The 18611-nt window shown below is 39.2% G+C and overlaps 1 protein-coding gene and 1 long non-coding RNA gene across 3 annotated transcripts; both read left to right on the top strand.

The window, feature by feature from the left end:
• The first annotated feature begins 449 nt into the window (after window positions 1-449).
• On the top strand, window positions 450-16444 carry LOC123320201 (proline dehydrogenase 1, mitochondrial). Of its 2 annotated transcripts, none has more exons than XR_006538713.1 (10): window positions 450-1106; window positions 8279-8487; window positions 8937-9118; window positions 11538-11602; window positions 11821-12005; window positions 13950-14105; window positions 14172-14433; window positions 14494-14779; window positions 15822-16110; window positions 16196-16444. XR_006538713.1 is itself a non-coding variant. In XM_044907406.1 (10 exons), the coding sequence occupies exons 1-9, from the start codon at window positions 801-803 to the stop codon at window positions 16025-16027; spliced, it is 1857 nt and encodes a 618-aa protein (XP_044763341.1). In that variant the 5' UTR covers window positions 452-800; the 3' UTR covers window position 16028; window positions 16196-16444. The 2 variants fall into 2 exon arrangements, 1 of the variants encoding a protein (XP_044763341.1); XM_044907406.1 differs by having other exon boundaries at window positions 452-1106; window positions 15822-16028.
• An 805-nt stretch (window positions 16445-17249) lies between these two features.
• LOC123320801 lies at window positions 17250-17557 on the top strand. The gene is made up of 2 exons (XR_006538805.1): window positions 17250-17395; window positions 17457-17557. It is a non-coding gene; the product is annotated as an uncharacterized LOC123320801 (long non-coding RNA).
• The last annotated feature ends 1054 nt before the right edge of the window (window positions 17558-18611 follow it).

Here is an 18611-nt window from a genome sequence, read left to right as displayed (position 1 = left end):
ATTTTTGATGTGCATATCTATGTTGGATTTAACGAGGAAGATATAATAAAAACCTTGAAGATTTTAAATTAATAAATTTCTCTAAATATGTTACATATATAAAAAAATATTCTTTTGCGATATTTCTCATCATGTTTATTGTAACCTTGAATTAAAAACATGAAAATATAAACGTTCCTCATTTAAAACTTCAACGAATCAACCCATTTCGGTCTAAATTCTTGTCCTATTTCCCCGCGGACTGATACGCCTATGTCCCTATGCGATTCGATGATTGTATACGGTCAAATTCGACTTCCCTGAATAATTTCGAGGAAAACCGCACTGAATTTTCCGTTGACAAACTCTATGGTGACAATCTGTGTATGTTTCATAGAAGTTTTCGTTTCGATGATTTTGATCGGCGATCAACGTCAAATCAGAGACGTCTCTGGTCAAATCGTAATTCCGATTTGAAAAACAATACCAGAAGATTTTTTCGTGTTTTGAAGCGAAAAGTTGTAAATTCCGAAGAATTATTGCCGTTTCGAGGAGGTATGCGCTGATTGCAGCCGCCGATTGGTCGAAATCCGCCAGTAGTGCCATGTGCCGAGGACTAAAGAACTAAATATTCAGACCGACAGTCGACAGCGTTCTGAGTCAGAGCAGACGAAATTACTTGTCCGGTCGGAGGTGTGGAGAGGTGAATCCAGTTCTATTTTGGCCGTCGTAGCTGCTCAGTCGACTCGTAACATCTATACATCGTTAATAGTTTCTTACTAGTGCACGAAACTCTCGGATAAAACTCAATTCAACGTGTAATGGCTTTATTGCGATCTGTGGTAAATACTAGTGCGAATAAAAAGTATGGTTTTTTGTTCGGTACCTTAAAAAGAGGCAAATTCGGTAGGATTGATGTGAATAAATTGGTTTTGAAGTCCACTTCTACCTGTTATACGACGGCAGCCACTACCCAGGTGCAACCTGCACAATTTTCCGATACCCTCGATGTCTCATTCAGCGATGCAAGAGCCGCCTTCAAGAGTAAAACAAATTGGGAGCTCATTAGGGCATACCTCGTCTACGCGTTATGTTCTTTCGACTACCTTGTGGAGCATAACATGAAGGTGAGTCGCTTTTATATACGGATAAAACACGTTTTATCCACTTTTCCCCTCGACCCGTTTCAATATCAATTTCGGTGTTTGTGAATTTTGAGGTTAACCTGAATCACTTCCTGGTTTCTATGGGTTCCTTCTGAATTTCATGTGACTCTAGGTGAGTCCCTTAACCGCACGATGTTACGTTATCGATTTATGTAACATTTTTCGTGGTAGAAACGTACTGACCCCAAACTCAAAAATCGATCTAGTTCTGGGGAAATTGTCTGGGTGATGTTGGCACCACTGGCTGCCTTATCGATTTTCGCGTGTAGGTCGGGAATTGTTCGTCTTTTCTTGGGGTTATGCAATTCAAAGCATAGCCGGCGATCCTCGGATATACAGGGAAGTCTCTGACGACGACGTTTTTATTATATAGAGGCGGATTTATGGGGTGTTCGGAAGTTGTCAGTTCTTGAGGTTAGAGTAACAGCAGGGGTTGCGTTCAGGTACCATAAATCGATTATGAGGGGTCCCTCTTTCATTATGCCGAATTGTTATTTATGTGCTTTCTTCACGTATTTGTGACCTAGAATCGAGAGTTTGCGCTGACTGGTTGGTTTTGAACGAAGAGAAAATGTTGAAAAATTGTTGCGTCACGGTTGTGAATCTACAGACGTTCAGTCTGCTCCCGAGTTTGATAGTGGATATGTCAGATTAGATAACGAACAGCTGACTTGGCTTTGATATGAACTCGCTAAAAATACCCCGCATCAATCAACCTATCCTTTGAACGTTTCTGCTGACCGCGAGATTGATGCTCAAAATAGTTTTATGCATAATTGTTCTGTTGAAAAGATAGTTATATAATTTTTTGGGATTTGAATGCATCGAAGCGATAAGAAACTTTCGTGCCGTTCAATAATAATTTACCTTTGGAATTGGGCACGAAAAAGAAAACAGCACCTAACTGACTAAAGATTGAAGAAAAAATAATAACAGAGTATACTGCCAAAGTGCAGGTACACCTGCCATACTAAAATTGATTTCTACTATCCCTTTTCTAATTCGCATTAAATTGAACAAGGGCTTTTGGTCTTAAGTCGAACAAATTTTTGCGCAATTATTTATCTGCAGCCTTTAGAACACTGCTAACCATAAGTAACAAGTGCGACTTGAGATTTAATGTATTTCGCAGATGCGGTTCATAACTTCTTGAACACCCTCGGAAGAAATTTTCGTTCGTCGCGTTTTCCCCGATTTAGGTTAGGCCTAAAGTGAGCATAAAACGAGGGGAATTATGGATTTAATCGATAATACGTATTTCCCCTAAGCGACGCTCTGGTTTTGGCAAGCTTTCAACGCCGCTACGCCCAGATAGACGTCGGTCGTGGAACGGAAGAGTTCGTTGCCATGCCGGCTAATTTAGAATGGATATGCGAAGAATTTCCGAGTATTTCTCATTATTTCTATACGTTATTTCCGTTAGTAGACCCTCACGAGGGGTAGAAAAGTTCAAATTTCACCTAAGGGTTGATTATTTTCTAAACGTTCCAATTTTCATCATGCCAGATGAAAACTGGAAAAGAAATCATTATTATGTCAATGCTAGAATTCTTAAACATATTCAGAATTCTTTAACATGGAGAATATTGTGAAATAAAAAAAAATCCATTGAGTACAAACATCGTTGAAGATGTGTCAGAAAACGATACCGTCTAACGATCATATCTTATTTTATTGTTCGTACAGACCGTGAAATATGCAGGAAAAGAGGTATAATATGTGTTATTAAGTGTAATTTAAGGACAAACGTCTCGCCTGTATTCCATAACATTTTTCCATTATTATGTAATTTATCTTTGATGATTTGTTGGTTATTATCATAGTCGGTCATTCCTTTTATTCAATCATTCGAACAAAGAATGGCAAAGCGCTCGCGTTTTTCGAATAATAGGTACAAAATATTATACACTCTCCATTATCAGTATTACCTCTTCTCTTGTCTTTTTATTCTCTTCGTTGTTAATTGGTTTTTAGTTTTATTCTTCATTCGAATTTTGTTTGTTTCAAAACCCTGCGCAAATTTAAACCGAACCTACAATTTGGCCAATTTTCGGATATCGTACGATCGGGTAATTCGGATAATGATACGGTAAATTTTCGCCGAGCAGTGATGAAAATGCCCGGTTTCGACCACGTGCGTGTCGAAGGTCGTCGAAATCCATATTTATGGCAAGGAAATATTCCTCGGGGATACCAGTGCCTAATTTACGTGGATTGTATACCGCTGTTAATTGATAACTGGACGCCTCTGATAGAGAGTCAATTAATTAACGGTGAATGGGTTAGTTATTTCGTCGAAACGTTGCTGCCCTATAAACTGGCCGATCCTGCTTATTTACATCAGGTGAAACGTAACAAATTGCACCTATTCAGGACGATAGGAATTTGTGCGGAGTACAAAAACCTATGTAGATCGAAAAACCGTCCTGGGAGTGTCAAATATACCATTGTCTTCTACAATAATTTATGTTTATGAATGAAAAATGAATTATTGATTGTCCTACACTACTTGGCTCTATTTTTTGTCAAAATCCAGAGCCTCATCTGAACCTGCACACAAAATTTCATTGAAAATGATCAGCCGTTGAAACGTTGAAAAGAAAATCACTTTTATCGGCTATAACGCCACCTACCGACATAGATTGTGAATTAAAACAATCTGAGGCCTCGCCCAAACCAACCCACAAAATTTCATCGAAATCGTGAACGCTTTCGGGAAATAGATTCCCGAAGTTTGAACAGTCGTCAAGTTTTCTGAAATTTTCAATTTTATGCTCGTGGGCCTACCCCTATTTTTTCTTTAGGAAGCTGTATCTAAAAAGGGACTTCTCAAAAACAAAAATTTCATATGAAAGACACCTTGTATAAACTTGATCCGAATGTTGTGATAGTTGTAACGTTTTTTATTAGTTTCCTGAGTGTTTAACCACAATAATGGTTGCTACAGCGAGATCGGGCTTGCATCTAGTAGACGATAAATCTTTAAATTTTGGGCGTAGATCCAGGCAGCTTCCTAGCGTTATTTATAAATTGCATAGATGATAATGTTTCACGGACGATCAGTGTCAAGGTTCGCTAGCAATACCTTTTTTAATGTCGGGTTTATACCGCGCTGAATTATATAGACGTATAATCGTGAGATGAACGAAATCTGATAAATTTGTTCGTATGATATTCCTTCCAAAGGTGTCACCTGAGTTTGAACGGTTGCGAAACGTACCACACGTCAGTTTTACGCGTTAGGTAATATGCCAGAGAGGTTCCCTCGTGATGAAAATTCCTCTGGAAAATTTTCCGCTCCTATACGATAAAAAATGTGATTCATTTCATATGTTACGTTTAAAAAAACCTTAATGGAATTAATTTCATAAATACGTAGGCTAAACACACTCCTCTTAGCTCTATGAGTCGAATCCTTCTTACCATCTACCCCTGTCCAAAGATTTTAGAGTTGAAAGATGGAAAACGAAGCGACTACAGTGATGTGAGCGCCATCTGTGTTTCAAATGTGTTACTAAGACTGCCATATTATTCCACTACACATTCGTGTTGTACACATAGCGCTTGGCTACCGGTCATCTCCCATATCCTACTCGCAGATGTCTTTTCGTGAACGATCGTTGTCTTCAACTCTTTAACCACCTATTTTATACCGAAATAGACGATTGTGTTCTATCGCAGTGGCCACCCCGTATCTCGTCGATGAAAGCGAATTCGTTTTTCCGCCGACCGGTCGTGAAGTGAGCGCTTGTGCCGAAAAATCTAGAAATGCGGATATCGAAACGCTGCTGCTGGCAGAATTCCAAGACCGCTTTCCCAGCTAGACCAAACTGGAGGCCCATTCACGATCGAACTATAGTAGCGAGCGGTTCTGTTAATGCGTCACTAGGCGCCAGATGTCCCCCGCGTTTCGTGGAAACCTTCATCGGACGTTTGAGGTCTGTATGTACGAGGGCTTGCATGGAAACACTTGTTATTATCATCATTAAATTCTGGAAAATTATTTCCTGGAGTGAGACCCGCAACCTCATGATTGCCTATCGAGTGCTCTGCCACTGAGCCACGGATAGGATACGAAAGTTCCATCCACAACCAAAGAATCCCCAACCTTCAGAATTCAATGTTATTGTTCCTATGTCGTCTTGTGTTAGTCACTTTTGGTCTGGTACTTTCTGGACCGTCCCGGTATATCTGCTAGCCGCAGGTACGTGGTGGGTCAGTGACCGTTGTGGCACAGCTACCTCCGCAGAAGCCGCAAATAAAGTTTTGCGACCGTGTCAGTTGCGATAACTGATAAACGGATCGTGAAAAGACTTTCAGCTGGTCTAGTCAGTTGATAAGGAGCCCAAGGTTGGAAGAATATGATTGCTACGCTTATCCCGAATAGTAACGACACTTTCAACGGGGAAAAAAATTCTGAGATATAAGCTATAAAAGCTTGCGGGCGAAAGCCAATAGATGTCGCTTTTAAGGATTTAAATTAGAGCAGAGAGTTGCGCATCTTTAGGTTACCTATGAATATCACGGGGTGTTGACCATGGACATAGAGATAGGACATAGCATTCCCTTTCCATCTATGCATGAAATACGGTCAAAAGAGGTGACAGGGAGAAGTTGAACATCAGGAAAGCTAGTTGCCTTTTTCTAGAATTCTGATTGTTCCACACTCACGTCACTATCATTTCTTTCTATAAAATAGCCAATTTCATGCTGCTATTGCTCTATGTCTATTAAACAATCGATATCACGATCTATGTCGGTTTTGACAGAAGTTATGTTGGCAGCAACATAGACAAAGAGACATGGACTGAGCAATGCCAGCATGAAATTGGCTATTTTATAGAAAGATCGAAATGTACGACCTTTACCTGTCTCTTTTGTGTTCACATAGAGGTGAGTGCGGTCCAATCAAAATTCTAGAAAAAGGCGACTGTATGCCCGACGTTCAGTTTCTCTCTGTCACTTTTTTTGACCGTATTTCATTCATAGATGGAAAGGGAAGGCACATTCCAATTCTCTATGTGTATGGGCAGCACAGACTGGGTGAGTAGTCTGTGGTTGGCAGCGCTCACAGAGCGATTCGACTCAAAGAAGGCTGTTTCTGGCGTGGGTATATCTGAAAATAATTTTCTTATGTTTTATCTCAAAGACCGAGCCCCGCTACCTTTGTTCCGTCGTTAAATCCAGAAATTGACGGATAACACCGTCTGTATGACGATAATTACAAGCGTTGCGCTCTCTCCCAACGGATACTACGTCACATCGTCCGACACCAATGGGAAAGCGAGACAGGCGCACACCTCCGACCTTGGGATGGGTGTGCAAACCGAACCCGGCCAACCGCGTGCTCGGCGCCGGCCAATTGGGCGAAACGCTGAGCGGGAACGTATCTCGCGTATTCGCCTCGAATACAGGTACATAGATGGATAGTGTACTTCGTCTTGCCCAGTTGGTCGCACCTGTACGTTTTTCCCCGTAAAAACCGAACGTAATTATGAGACGTACGTCTCACAGTGAGATCGTGACGTGTACCGACCTCAAGAAATCCTTGACGATATTCGGTTTCGACTGTAGGCAACAATTAGACTTCCAGTTGTGTATTTTTCTTTCGTATCCGAGAGAATGTATGTAAATCTATATCACGTGGTATTCGATATTCGTATAGGATTTGAGAATGAACGACAAGGTACTGTTACAGTACCTTGATCAAATGATTACATCTTATATCTCTCACAAAAGACGACTAGTTTAGGAATTTTCCTAATTCGTCCATTTCTATCGAGGTGGGAGTTTTGTGGTTCTGAAGAGGTCGAAGAAAACCGAAACTATGGTCACCGTCTGTTTGGAATTCTGACACTGCAAATCAAAATTACCCCAGAATTTCGATTCTCAAGTTAGAATTCTGACTTGTGTCTCAGAATTACAACTTGGAGGTTAGAATTCTGACTCGTATCTGGAAATTATGACTTGTATCTCAAAATTCCGAAGTGTAGGCAGATAAAAATTCTGACTTGTAAATCAGAATCACCCCAGAATTTCAACTTGCAAGTTACAATTCTGACTAGTGTCTCAGAATTTCTACTTTTAGGTCAGAATTTTGTTGCGTATCTCAGAATTTCAGCTTGCAAATCATAATTCTGACTTGCTTCTGGAAATCATGACTTGTATCTCAGAATTCCGAAGTGTAGACAGGTCAGAATTTTGTCTTGCAAATCAGAATTTCGACTCGAAAGTTACAATTCCGACTAGTATCTCAAAATTTCGACTTCTAGGTCAGAATTATGTTCCGTATCTCAGAATTTCGACTTGTAAGTTAGAATTCTGACCTATGTATCAGAATTCCAGCTCGCAAATCATAATTCTGACTTGTATCTGGAAATTATGACATGCATCTCAGAAATCCGAAGTGTAGGCAGGTCGGGATTCTGACTTACAAATCAGAATTTTTACTCGAAAGTTGCAATTCTGACTAGTGTTTCAGAATTTCCACTTCTGGGTCAGAATTCTGTTCCGTATCTCAGAATTTCGACTTGTTAGTAAGTTGTTTTTCAGAATTCCGAAGTGTAGGCAGGTGAGAATTTTTACTTGTGTCTCAGGATTTCGACTTCGAAGTCAGAATTCTGCTCAGTATTTTAGAATTTCGACTTTCAAGTAAGAATTCTGTTTCGTATCTCAGAATTTCGATTTGCAAGTTAGTTTTCTGACTAGTATCTCAAAATTTCGACTTCTAGGTCAGAATTCTGTTCCGTATCTCAGAATTCTGACTCGGAATTCCTGTTTGAAAATCGTAATTTCTGACTTTTATCTTTAAATTCTGTCCTTAATCTTAGAATCCCGAACTGTACGCAGGTCAGAATTCTGACTTTACCTCAGAAACGCACTACTCAGTACCTCAGAAAGGTACTGTTACGGTACCTTTTCTTTCTATAATGATAATTATCGAATGATTACACCTTAAATCTCTCACAAAAGACGGTGGGAGTTTTGTTGTTCTGAAGAATTCTAAGAAGACCGAAACTATGGTCACCATCTATTCGGAGAGGCGATTAGCGGAAAATTGGTTCATAATATCCAAGACTCTGCCTAAATAAAGGTTGCAATCAATTTTAAATCTTCCCCTTTTTCGATTTCAGCTCATGAAACTGGCACAGGCCGTGTTCGGCGAGAAGGTCTTCATAAAGATGATGCGGGGTACATTCTACGGCCATTTCGTGGCCGGCGAAGACGAGATACGCATAAGGCCGACCCTGGAGAGACTGAGATCGTTCGGAGTGAAACCGATCCTGGATTACTCCGTTGAAGAGGATTTGTCGCAGGAAGAAGCAGAGAAACTTGAGGTCGAGTGAGTATTTCGATCGTTTTTCGCCCCTTGCTCGCCACAAAATCAATTTGCTCTTCGTTCAGGGAGGTAGAAGGAATTCTTTACCAATAAAAAGTGGTAAAGACCACGATATCAACATAGAGAGGTTTTTATAAAGATTCGCCTCGTCTAGTCTCCAGTCTAAAGTTCTGTTCTTATTTTCTATAACAATTTAAAAGAATATTAGTTAGTGGTAATCGAATGCACTTTTGTTTTTACAGTGTTTTGTTCTTCGAAAAGAAAAATTACTGTTACAAAGTAGGAGATATGTTTGAAAATAAAGAATAGGCATTCGCGAAATTAGACCAGGAACCAGCCAGTAGATAATAACAATAATAGCAGTTTCGAACGAGCGTAAAACGCTTATCGCGTGGCCTTAAGATTCTCCCACAGCCCGAGCGTCTTCCTAATTATTGTCCACAATTTTTCAGAGCATCGGTTCCCGAGTCCGGTGATACGATCGAAAAGGGCGACCTGAAACAATACCACGTAGATAGGACGTTCGCGGATCGTCGTTACAAGGTACAGTCGGCCCGTACCTACTTCTACCTCAACGAGGCCACGTGCGAGAGGAACATGGAAACCTTCATCAAATGTCTGGCAGCCATCAAAGGTAAATTCAAGAAAGAACCATATTTTTTCTTCTCGTCGCCCGATGCGCGTGCGCCAAAGTCCTTCGTCGTAGTAGGCATACGATGATAAAACGTGTCATTCTTCGAAAATTATTACATCGCCTTCAGAGAAGACACTTTCATCAACGAATGATCCAATGATCGATCTACCTCAGTACATTTTTCCTTTTTTATTAAAATCTCGATGACGCTGCCCTTTACGCCGAGGGGTATTACGAGATTGGTGTCGAGTCATCGTCGATGAACCTCTGCCCAATTTTCTGTCCTTTCCAAATATTCGGGTGCCGTTAAATTTAGACCAAAGGAGGGTTCAGGGTCCAAAGCTTCTCGAGAGATAATGACCAATATTTTTTTGGCTGAACGCGCCGGTGCGTTCGATAATAATTATATACCCGTGTGAGTGCACCGGAATCCTTCATAAAAGCGGGTCACTAACGCCATCTGTTGACGTGGTCGTGTTTCTGGCGGTGGAAGGAGAGATTGTGGGATGCTGCGCCATCTCGGGAGTGCTTGTCCGGCAGTTTTGTTACCGTTTTTCTTAGATGAACGCCGAAAGAACGGGAGTCAGAGAAACTGACAAAGACATATGACTAAGAAGTCTTTTTCCTACTGCAAATATAAACGCATGATTTCGGAAGTTGTATTAGAATATAAAGTAATTCCAGGACTGATTCCTTGTCAAAAAAGTCACCCCCAAAAAGTTCGCCCAACATTCTCTTTCTCTTTCACAGATCTATTTAAAAAAAAATAATCAATCCACCCCCACCATTTCATTTTCAAACACTTGGAAGATAGAATTCTGACTTGTGCCTCAGAATTCCAGTTTGCAAATCATAATTCTGACTTGTATCTGGAAATTCTGACTGTATCTCAGAATTCCATATGGTAGACAGGTCAGAATTTTGACTTGTGCCCCCTGAATTTCGTCTCGCAAGTTACAATTCTGAACTGTGTCTCAGAATTTCGACTTGGAAGACAGAAATCTGTTCTGTATCTCTGAATTTCGACTCAGAAGTTAGAATTCTGAATTGCGTCTCAGAATTCCAGCTTGAAAATCAAAATTCTGACTCGTGTCTGAAAATTCTGACTTGTATCTGGAAATTCTGACCAAAATATCAGAGTTTCAAACTGTAGACAGGTCAGGCAAATCAGAATTCCGACTTGTGTCTCAGAATTTCGACTCGAAAGTCAGAATTTTGTCCCTTATCTCATAATTTCGACTTGCAAGTTAGAATTCTGAAAGTAAATTTTGGGGTACAAGTCAGAATTTCCAGATAAAAGGCAGAATTATGATTTGCAAGCTGGAATTTTGAGGGACAAGTCAGAATTATGATTTGCAAGCTGGAATTCTGAGGCACAGGTCAGAATTTTGACATGTACCCCAGAATTTCGACTCGCAAGTTACAATTCTGACTTATGTCTCAGAATTCCAGCTTGAAAATCATAATACTGACTTGTATCTGGAAATTCTGACCTAAATATCAGAATTCCGAATTGTAGGCAGGTCAAAATTCTAACTTGCAAAACAGACTTCTGACTTGTACCCCAGAATTTCGACTCGGAGTTACAATTCTGACTTGTGTCTCAGAGTTTCGACTGGAATGTCAGAATTCTGTCCCGTATCTCGGAATTTAGTTATACAATGGAAAAAAAAACGTTTTTTAGTGTCACCCCAACGCTTTCGTACTTTAATGTGTTCTTGTCTAATTTTACTTTCTTATTTTTCCCTCTTTTTCTACGAAGATTTTACGTCCAAGTCTGCCGATTGTTTTGGGCTGTGTCGTAGTTATTTGTGTGCTTTGTTGTAATTTTCTTTTTTTGGTTTTTCTCCTAGATTTCCACAAGGACTTTCGACAAGGTAAAGTAACCAAGTAAGCATCATTTCTGTCCGTCATCAACAATTGAAAAGAATATTAAGAGGTGAACAGAAAAAAGTCGAAAAATAGCGAGGTTTGAAAAAAATACAGTCAGGTATCCACTTTTTCCATATTTTAAACCCTTCTCAAGCCATACTTCTCGTAGTAGTTGAAAATCACGCCCTAATTTTTTTTCTCGTAAACCAAAATTTAGTTTACTGTCAGCTTCATAATCAAACTTGAAGTCCCTTTAATTTTAAAGCTTTCTTTAACCCTTCTGAAAATTACACTGAAGGAAGCTTTAAGTTTAAAGGGACTTTAAATTTGATCATGAAACTGGACGTTAGGTGTCTTCCACTTCCTTTTATTTTCAAGTTTCTTGCTCTATCTATACCAAGTAAGTATTTCTGTGGACGTTCAGGAAGTTTTAAGTGATGTTATTGCATTTTATCTGTTGTTTTTTTTTTGCGTTGCTCTCGTACAGATATCGGGATATTATCGCTGGATATATTCGGAGAAATGACAATTTTCTCTTTGTTTCCAGATTCAACATACGGAACGGGCATCACAGCCATCAAACTCACGGCCTTAGGTAGACCTCAACTATTGGTGAGTCGAATTTTGAGTTTGAATTTTTCGAATACAGATGTCAACGTCAGTTTGACGAAAGTGAGGTTAGCAACCGATGTCAGACGAAGAATAGTGTTTTGGGCCTAGGTTTTTATGAAGCTCGTTTTATTGACGTTTTTTCAAGGCAAATCGGTTGATCTCCTGGCCAACTTGTGGCTCTTACTACTTAATCTTAACAATCGACCGTGTTATTCCAGCTGCAACTGTCAGAAGTAATCATGAGGACGCGTAAGATAATGGCGGACATCGTAGGCGGCGGAGGAAACGTACTCTCTCACCACATGCGACCGGAGATGCTGGAGAAGAAGTTCGCCGACGCCAATTTCAGAGACATGGACGGCGTTAGGGAGTTCCTCAAGAAGGTCACATACGACAAGGAAGGGTGAGTGGACTTATAAGACAAAATTAAAGATCTCGTCCAAGATCTGATCCTTATGAGAAATAACGCCAAAGATGTATCAGTTTTTTATCTAAACAAGATTAGAAGCGACGTTGCCATTCACTTTGTACGTTTTTATAGAGTGTTTTAGTGAATGGTTGCGAAAAAGTTCAGGGGTTGATTCCTTGTCAAGAATAGTGTGGGTTTTTCATATAATTTACTCCAAATATAGGCCTGTAAAGCAATATTTTTCTTAGAAAACAGAAAACTGACAGAAATTGAATAGAGCATACATTCCATGACTGCGAGAAGGCAATCAAAAAAATTTTGGTGATGTTCTCCTATGCCAGCATGATACCACGCCCACCAGGTATATTCAAGTTCGAAGATAAATTCAGCCAATACTGATCTATTGTTAACACCTATCTGTTAACAATTTTTTTTTGCTCAAAAACCGTTTCCTTTAGCAAGAAACACAAGAAACAAGAGACACAAGTCAGAGTTGTAACTTGCGAAATTCTGGGGTACAAGTCAGAATTCTGAATTACAAGTCGGAATTCTGAGATTTATGTCATGATTTACAGATACAAGCCGGAATTTACAGATTCAAGTCAGAATTATGAATTGCAAACTGGAATTTTAAGACACAAGTCAGAATTCTAACTAGCAGGTCGAAAATCTGATTTGTAAGTCAGAATCCTGACCTGTCTACACTTCGGAATTCTGAAATACAAGTCATAATTTCTACATACGAGTCAGAATTATTATTTGCAAGCTGAAATTCTGATGCACAAGTCAGAATTCTAACTTGCAAGTCGAAATTCTGAGACACTATGCAGAATTGTAACTTTCGAGTCAAAATTCTGGGGTATAAGTCAGAATTCTGGTTTGCAAGTCAGTCATGACCTGCCTACAATTCGGAATTCTAAGATTTAAGTCATAATTTATAGATACAAGTCAGAATTTCCAGATACAGATAAGTCAGAATTATGATTTTTCAATATACAGCTTTGACTCGAACAAATGTTTTAACGGTCGATTTTTAAGGTCAAGAGACACACTTTTCCTATACCATTTTATCCGATTCGGCCCTGATAAAAAAATATGGCCATTTGAGATTTCATAATGAGCTATGCCACCTCTGGAGAAACAAAATTCCCTTCAGAATAACAAGCTTAATCTATGACATTACGCATCTGTGGATTTTTTAAACAGAGTTGTATTCAGCCAAAGTACCCAATTTTTCGAATTTCACAGATACTTTTTAATTTTTGAGCATCAAATTACTCGAAAACGGTGCATTATACTAGAAAATATGAAGAATACTTTTATTTTACAACACTTTCAAATATTCATTAGATCGAGTCCAACTTAATTTCAAGCGTTGTCTTCTTTGAATTTTTGGTATTTTTATGGTATCTTTTAAACCGAGCCGATTCGGAAAAAACGGTATAGGAAGAAAGTGTTTCTTTTGACCTCCAGAATCTACTGTTATAATATTTACACGAGTCAAAGACTCACCCTGTATAGTAGTTTTTAGTTTTTTCTCTTGCGTTTTCTCTCACTTACAATTATTTCGTTTTTGTCGTGCAGTAACCACGAAGACGAGTGAGTATTACCTCCCCCCACCCCCATCGAACGCTTTGGTAGGTAATACTCACCGCTCGCGTAGATCTATTGCTCGTGAAGAACTTGCTTTCATTCATGGTGCTTTTTGCCTCGAATTTTATCCCCAGACCACGTTTGTATTTCGATACCTACTTCCTCCTATTAAGTGTGTGGTGCTCTTGGGGTATGATACCACGTAAAGAACATTCTCTTCTAAGGCCCAAGTTGCAGATCGAAAGTCGATCATCCGACCCATCCAAGTGTGCCCGTCCTCGTTCAATTTTTTCTAACCGGTCGTATTTTAGTTGCCGACTACATTGTTGTATCTCTTGTCGTCAGAATCCTCCATCTGTTCCCGTGGTCCGGCATCGTCGACGACAACAAAGAACTGAGCAGCACCTTCAGGATACCCGACCTGAAGGAAGGCCGTATGGTCAGACTGATCAAGCATCTGTCGCCCAAGGAGGAGGAGATGTTCAGGAACATGATCAGGAGGTGGGTTTATCGGTCTATGTAGGTGTTTATCCTTCTATGTAGGTGTTATGAACGTGATTCTTCCAGGCTCACCACGATAGTGAGCGCGGCCAGAGAGATGGACGTGCGCATCATGGTAGACGCCGAACAGACCTATTTCCAGCCAGCAATAGCCCGTATCACGTTGGAGTTCATGAGGAAGTTCAACAAGGAGAAGGCGATCGTCTTCAACACCTACCAGTGCTACCTGAAGAACGCCCTCAATGAGGTGTCCACCGATTTGGAACAGGCCAAACGTCAGAACTTTTATTTCGGCGCCAAACTAGTCAGAGGCGCGTACATAGAACAGGTGAGGAGTCGTGAATTACTCGGCGTGGGGGGTATCTTATTTCTGTGATTATTTCGCTAGGAAAGAGCCAGGGCGGCCGCCTTGGGCTACGAAGACCCCACCAACCCGAACTTCGAGGAAACGTCCGAGATGTACCACAAGACCCTGTCCGAGTGCCTGAGGAGGATCAAGGAGTTCAAGGACAAGGGCGAGGACAAGAAGATCGCCATCATGGTCGCGTCCCATAACGAGGACACCGTCAGGTTCGCCATCGAGAAGATGAAGGAGCTGGGCATCCAGCCCAACGAGAAGGTCATCTGTTTCGGTCAGCTGTTGGGCATGTGCGACTACATAACCTTCCCCCTAGGTGAGTGTCTAACCTTAATTTTATGATAATTCCGAAATTATTCTCGAAGTGATTTGGGGTTGCGTGGGACCACACAGCTGCCTTTGCAAAGATTAACGATATGTATCACCTTGACGGGGATAATTTCTTTGACCTTGGGAGGTTTGGGTGTCGCAGTGGGCGGGGTTTAGTGAAAAACATCTGTCTCTTGTCAAATTGTAGATTTTCACACATAACCTAAGGAACGGTTTTGGAAGTTTTAATCAATTTCGATTTTGATGATCTCAATTTTTCGGATAAACGATCATTGCAGTATTTTTCATTGTGAAAACCAGCTACGCCGAATCTTTGATTGAAGAATTACTTGTATTATACAGGGTGAGTCTTTGACTCATACAGTTATTTTAATTCTTGAGGTCAGAAGAAACACTTTTTTCCTTCACCATTTTTTCCAAATCGGCTCAGTTTAAAATATACAGACTGTTGAAGAACCAAGAAAAATGTTATTTTTAGTTAGTAGCAATATAGTTTTTTATTTATTTGATTGATCTTTTTCGAACACAAGATATCGCCCATGTCTTCTCATTATAAAAATACCAAAAATTCAAAGAACCCAACTCTTGAAACTAAGTTGGACGCTATCTAATGAATATTTGAGCGTTCTATAAACTAAAAGTATTCTTCATATTTTCTCGTATAATGCGCCGTTTTCGAGTAATCGAAATATCTGTGAAATTTGAAAAATTGGGTACTTTGACTGAATGCAACTCTGTTTAAAAGATCCACAGAGTTGTAGAGTCACAGATCTAGCTAGTTATTCTGAAGGAAACCTTGTGTTTCCAGGGGTGGCACAGCTCATTATGCAAACTTAAAATGGCCACATCTTTTTGTCAGGGCCGAATAAGACAAGACGGTATAGGAAAAACCTGTTTCTTTTATCCTCAAGAATCCACTGTTGAAATTTTGTACGAGTCAAAGATTCACCCTGTATATACAGGGTGAAGAACTCTTTGATCTGACAATCGACTTCGATTATGATATTAAAAATTAATTTTCTTCACAGGTCAGTCAGGATACTCAGCATACAAATATATCCCCTACGGCCCTGTGAAAGAAGTTCTCCCCTACTTGTCCAGACGAGCACAGGAGAACAAGGGCATTTTACAGAAAATCCAGAAAGAAAAGAAACTTCTTTTGTCAGAAATCATCCGTCGTTTAGGAACTGGAAGGTTGTTCTATACTCCGAAGGGAAATTATGTCCCAGTATAAGGTAACAAAAACAACCGTAGACATGGAGAATAGACAGAGAGACGTGTGAATTTGTAGAAAGATGGAAGGGAACGAATCTGCAAGTAGGTATTCCTCCGTCTATTCTCTATGTCTAAATAAACGTAGATTCCAATTTGAATTATTCGATATTAAACGATTTTTTTACAGATTCTTTCCGTTGTATCCGTAAGAAAGAAGTATGTCCAGGAAACGCCCGTTAACTGTGTACAGCTTTTTCAATAAACCTTGTAGATACTTAGTCAAAAAAATGATTTTTCGTATTCTTATTTTTGTGATTCAAGGTTGTTCAGTAAACTCGAATTAGAAAAGCTTACATAGATTAATTTTATCGGGACATAAAAACCATGTACAGTATTTGTGTAAAAACTCTCTGAAAAATAAAATAGATTATTACTACCCTTGTCCTTTCGATATTCCTCAGACATAGAAAATCCTGTCTTCCTTCTTCACTGACCAAAAAGCGATAAGAAAGGGAGAAACCGAAAGAGAGGAATCTTCTGAGACTGGAACACCAGAGAAGAAGTATCTGCAAGAATATGCCAAAACTGCTTGCTGGATTCCTCACAGGAGAATGGGTCTAGAAGATTAAGACGGAGGAGAACCAGAGGTTGCAGAATGCCTAGACAACGCAAGAATGCTTTGGACTTGCAGAAGCCTCTCAGAAGCTATCCCAGCCTCTGGAACTGGATGACGAGCTAGATAACGCAGCTCTGATGGGGGCACAATAGATCTTGAGGACACAGTGCAACGCAAGCCTCTTTGACATCTACAAGCGTACATCTTTGTACCTGTTAGAAATGGGGGATTTTCTCTCCCCTATATATAAAGTGAACAGGTTTGTATCTCGGCTGTTTTCTTTGCATAGTGGATCCACCATCCTGCAGGAATTGAGCAGGATATCTTCAAAAGCTGAGGATGAATTAACACTATTTTGTCGGTTACGCCATCTATGGGTCACAAAAATTTCACAGTATACAAGCTCTCATCGATAAGTGAAGAATTCTTTATTTAAAATAACTTTACAACATTCCATGCGAAAGCACACATGTATATATTTTTAAGTTTGATTAAACCAGTGGTCTTGTTAATTGTGTAAGAGAAATATGATATTTTGTTGTATTTTATTTATTCATTTTCCTATCATATTCAATCATAGATTAAATAATCTATGATGTTTGAGTTCTTTGGTTGGAGGTTATGTTACGAATATTTTCTTGTTCTGTGGTCTCAAGAGATACGAAAAAAATTCGAAATTTTGATTCAAAAGAATTTCAAGTTTAGTTGACCGTCTCATCAGTAACAGAAATTAAGTCTTATTCAAAAAACAGCAAAAGGGATGCTTATATTGTAATTGAATCGACAAGTAAGGATTTTGATGTTATGTAAGATTCAAACATTTTTATTTTAGCACATATGAATCATTCTGAACAGGTTGCAACTTCTAACCGTCTATATTGTGGAAGAATTCTAAAATAGACACTGGAGAGGCGTTTATTTCACTATTAAAACGTGAGTTTCTCTTATAAATATTTGGTGGAGGTGCTATCTATGCCCATAATTAATTATCGTGAAATGGAATTTCTTTCTAGGGAATCCAAAAATCTTAATGAAATTACATCCATTGGTACAACTTTCAACCAACGCAAATGGTAGATTTTTTGTATAGGTCCTCCTCGATTTTTTTGGAGTCCAAATTTTTTAAAATTTCATCTGAACATGTTCGATAATCTCATGAAATGTTTTATTTTCAGTGTCGGGTGTTAAAATAACTAAAACTACTAGTTTCTGCTTGTTGTATGTCGAAATTGTGTCGCTTTTGCGTCTCTGTTGCTTCTCTTCGGTGGGGACACGTTGAGAAGTTCTATGAATTTGGATTAATTGCAACAGAGAAATTTTATTTACAGAGACGTTTGTCTAGGTCATAGACAGATTAGGTTTTCTAGGGGCCTATTAATACGGAGTGAATTTCGTACTGTATTCTGATTATTTTTTTATTGCGCTTATTTTTCTCTTCAAAAACAAGTACAATGAAAAATGGCGCATATTGGTGCGCTTTCCTCCTTAAAATATAAACGATTACTTGATTTCTTTGATACCTTAAGTTTTGAATACTTTTGATTCCTAGATCTTAGTTGCCTTTTTCAAAGAACGCTAATGCGCCGGCGCATCCGCCTTATTTCGATACGTGATTCAAAAACAGTTGCCACAAAATAGTTAGCTTTGGTCAGACATTTGCAATTTCTTGAATTCTGCAGTGATTTCCTATGATTCTCCACGATTTCGAATGAATTTCCAACATAATGTAAGTTGAAAACAATATATTTTTATTTTAACATCATTATTTCAACGAAAATTACATCTTGCAAGTTTCACAGTTGGTTATTTCGAAATATCCCAAACACAATTTTCCACTTTCTGATATCGATTTGGTTCTATTCATTGGTTATTTCTTTCAGAGATAAAAGAATTAATTCTACATGAAAAATATCAACTATACCTACTTATAATGGAAAACATTAAATTTCAGATTATCAGCAAACCAGAACTTTTCCCAGAAAATTAT

Source organism: Coccinella septempunctata, chromosome 9 (genome assembly GCF_907165205.1).
Source record: "Coccinella septempunctata chromosome 9, icCocSept1.1, whole genome shotgun sequence".
Classification (NCBI taxonomy): Eukaryota; Metazoa; Arthropoda; class Insecta; order Coleoptera; family Coccinellidae; genus Coccinella; species Coccinella septempunctata.
The sequence above is the reverse complement of the archived record's forward strand: the minus strand, read 5'-3'. Positions and strand labels throughout refer to the sequence as shown.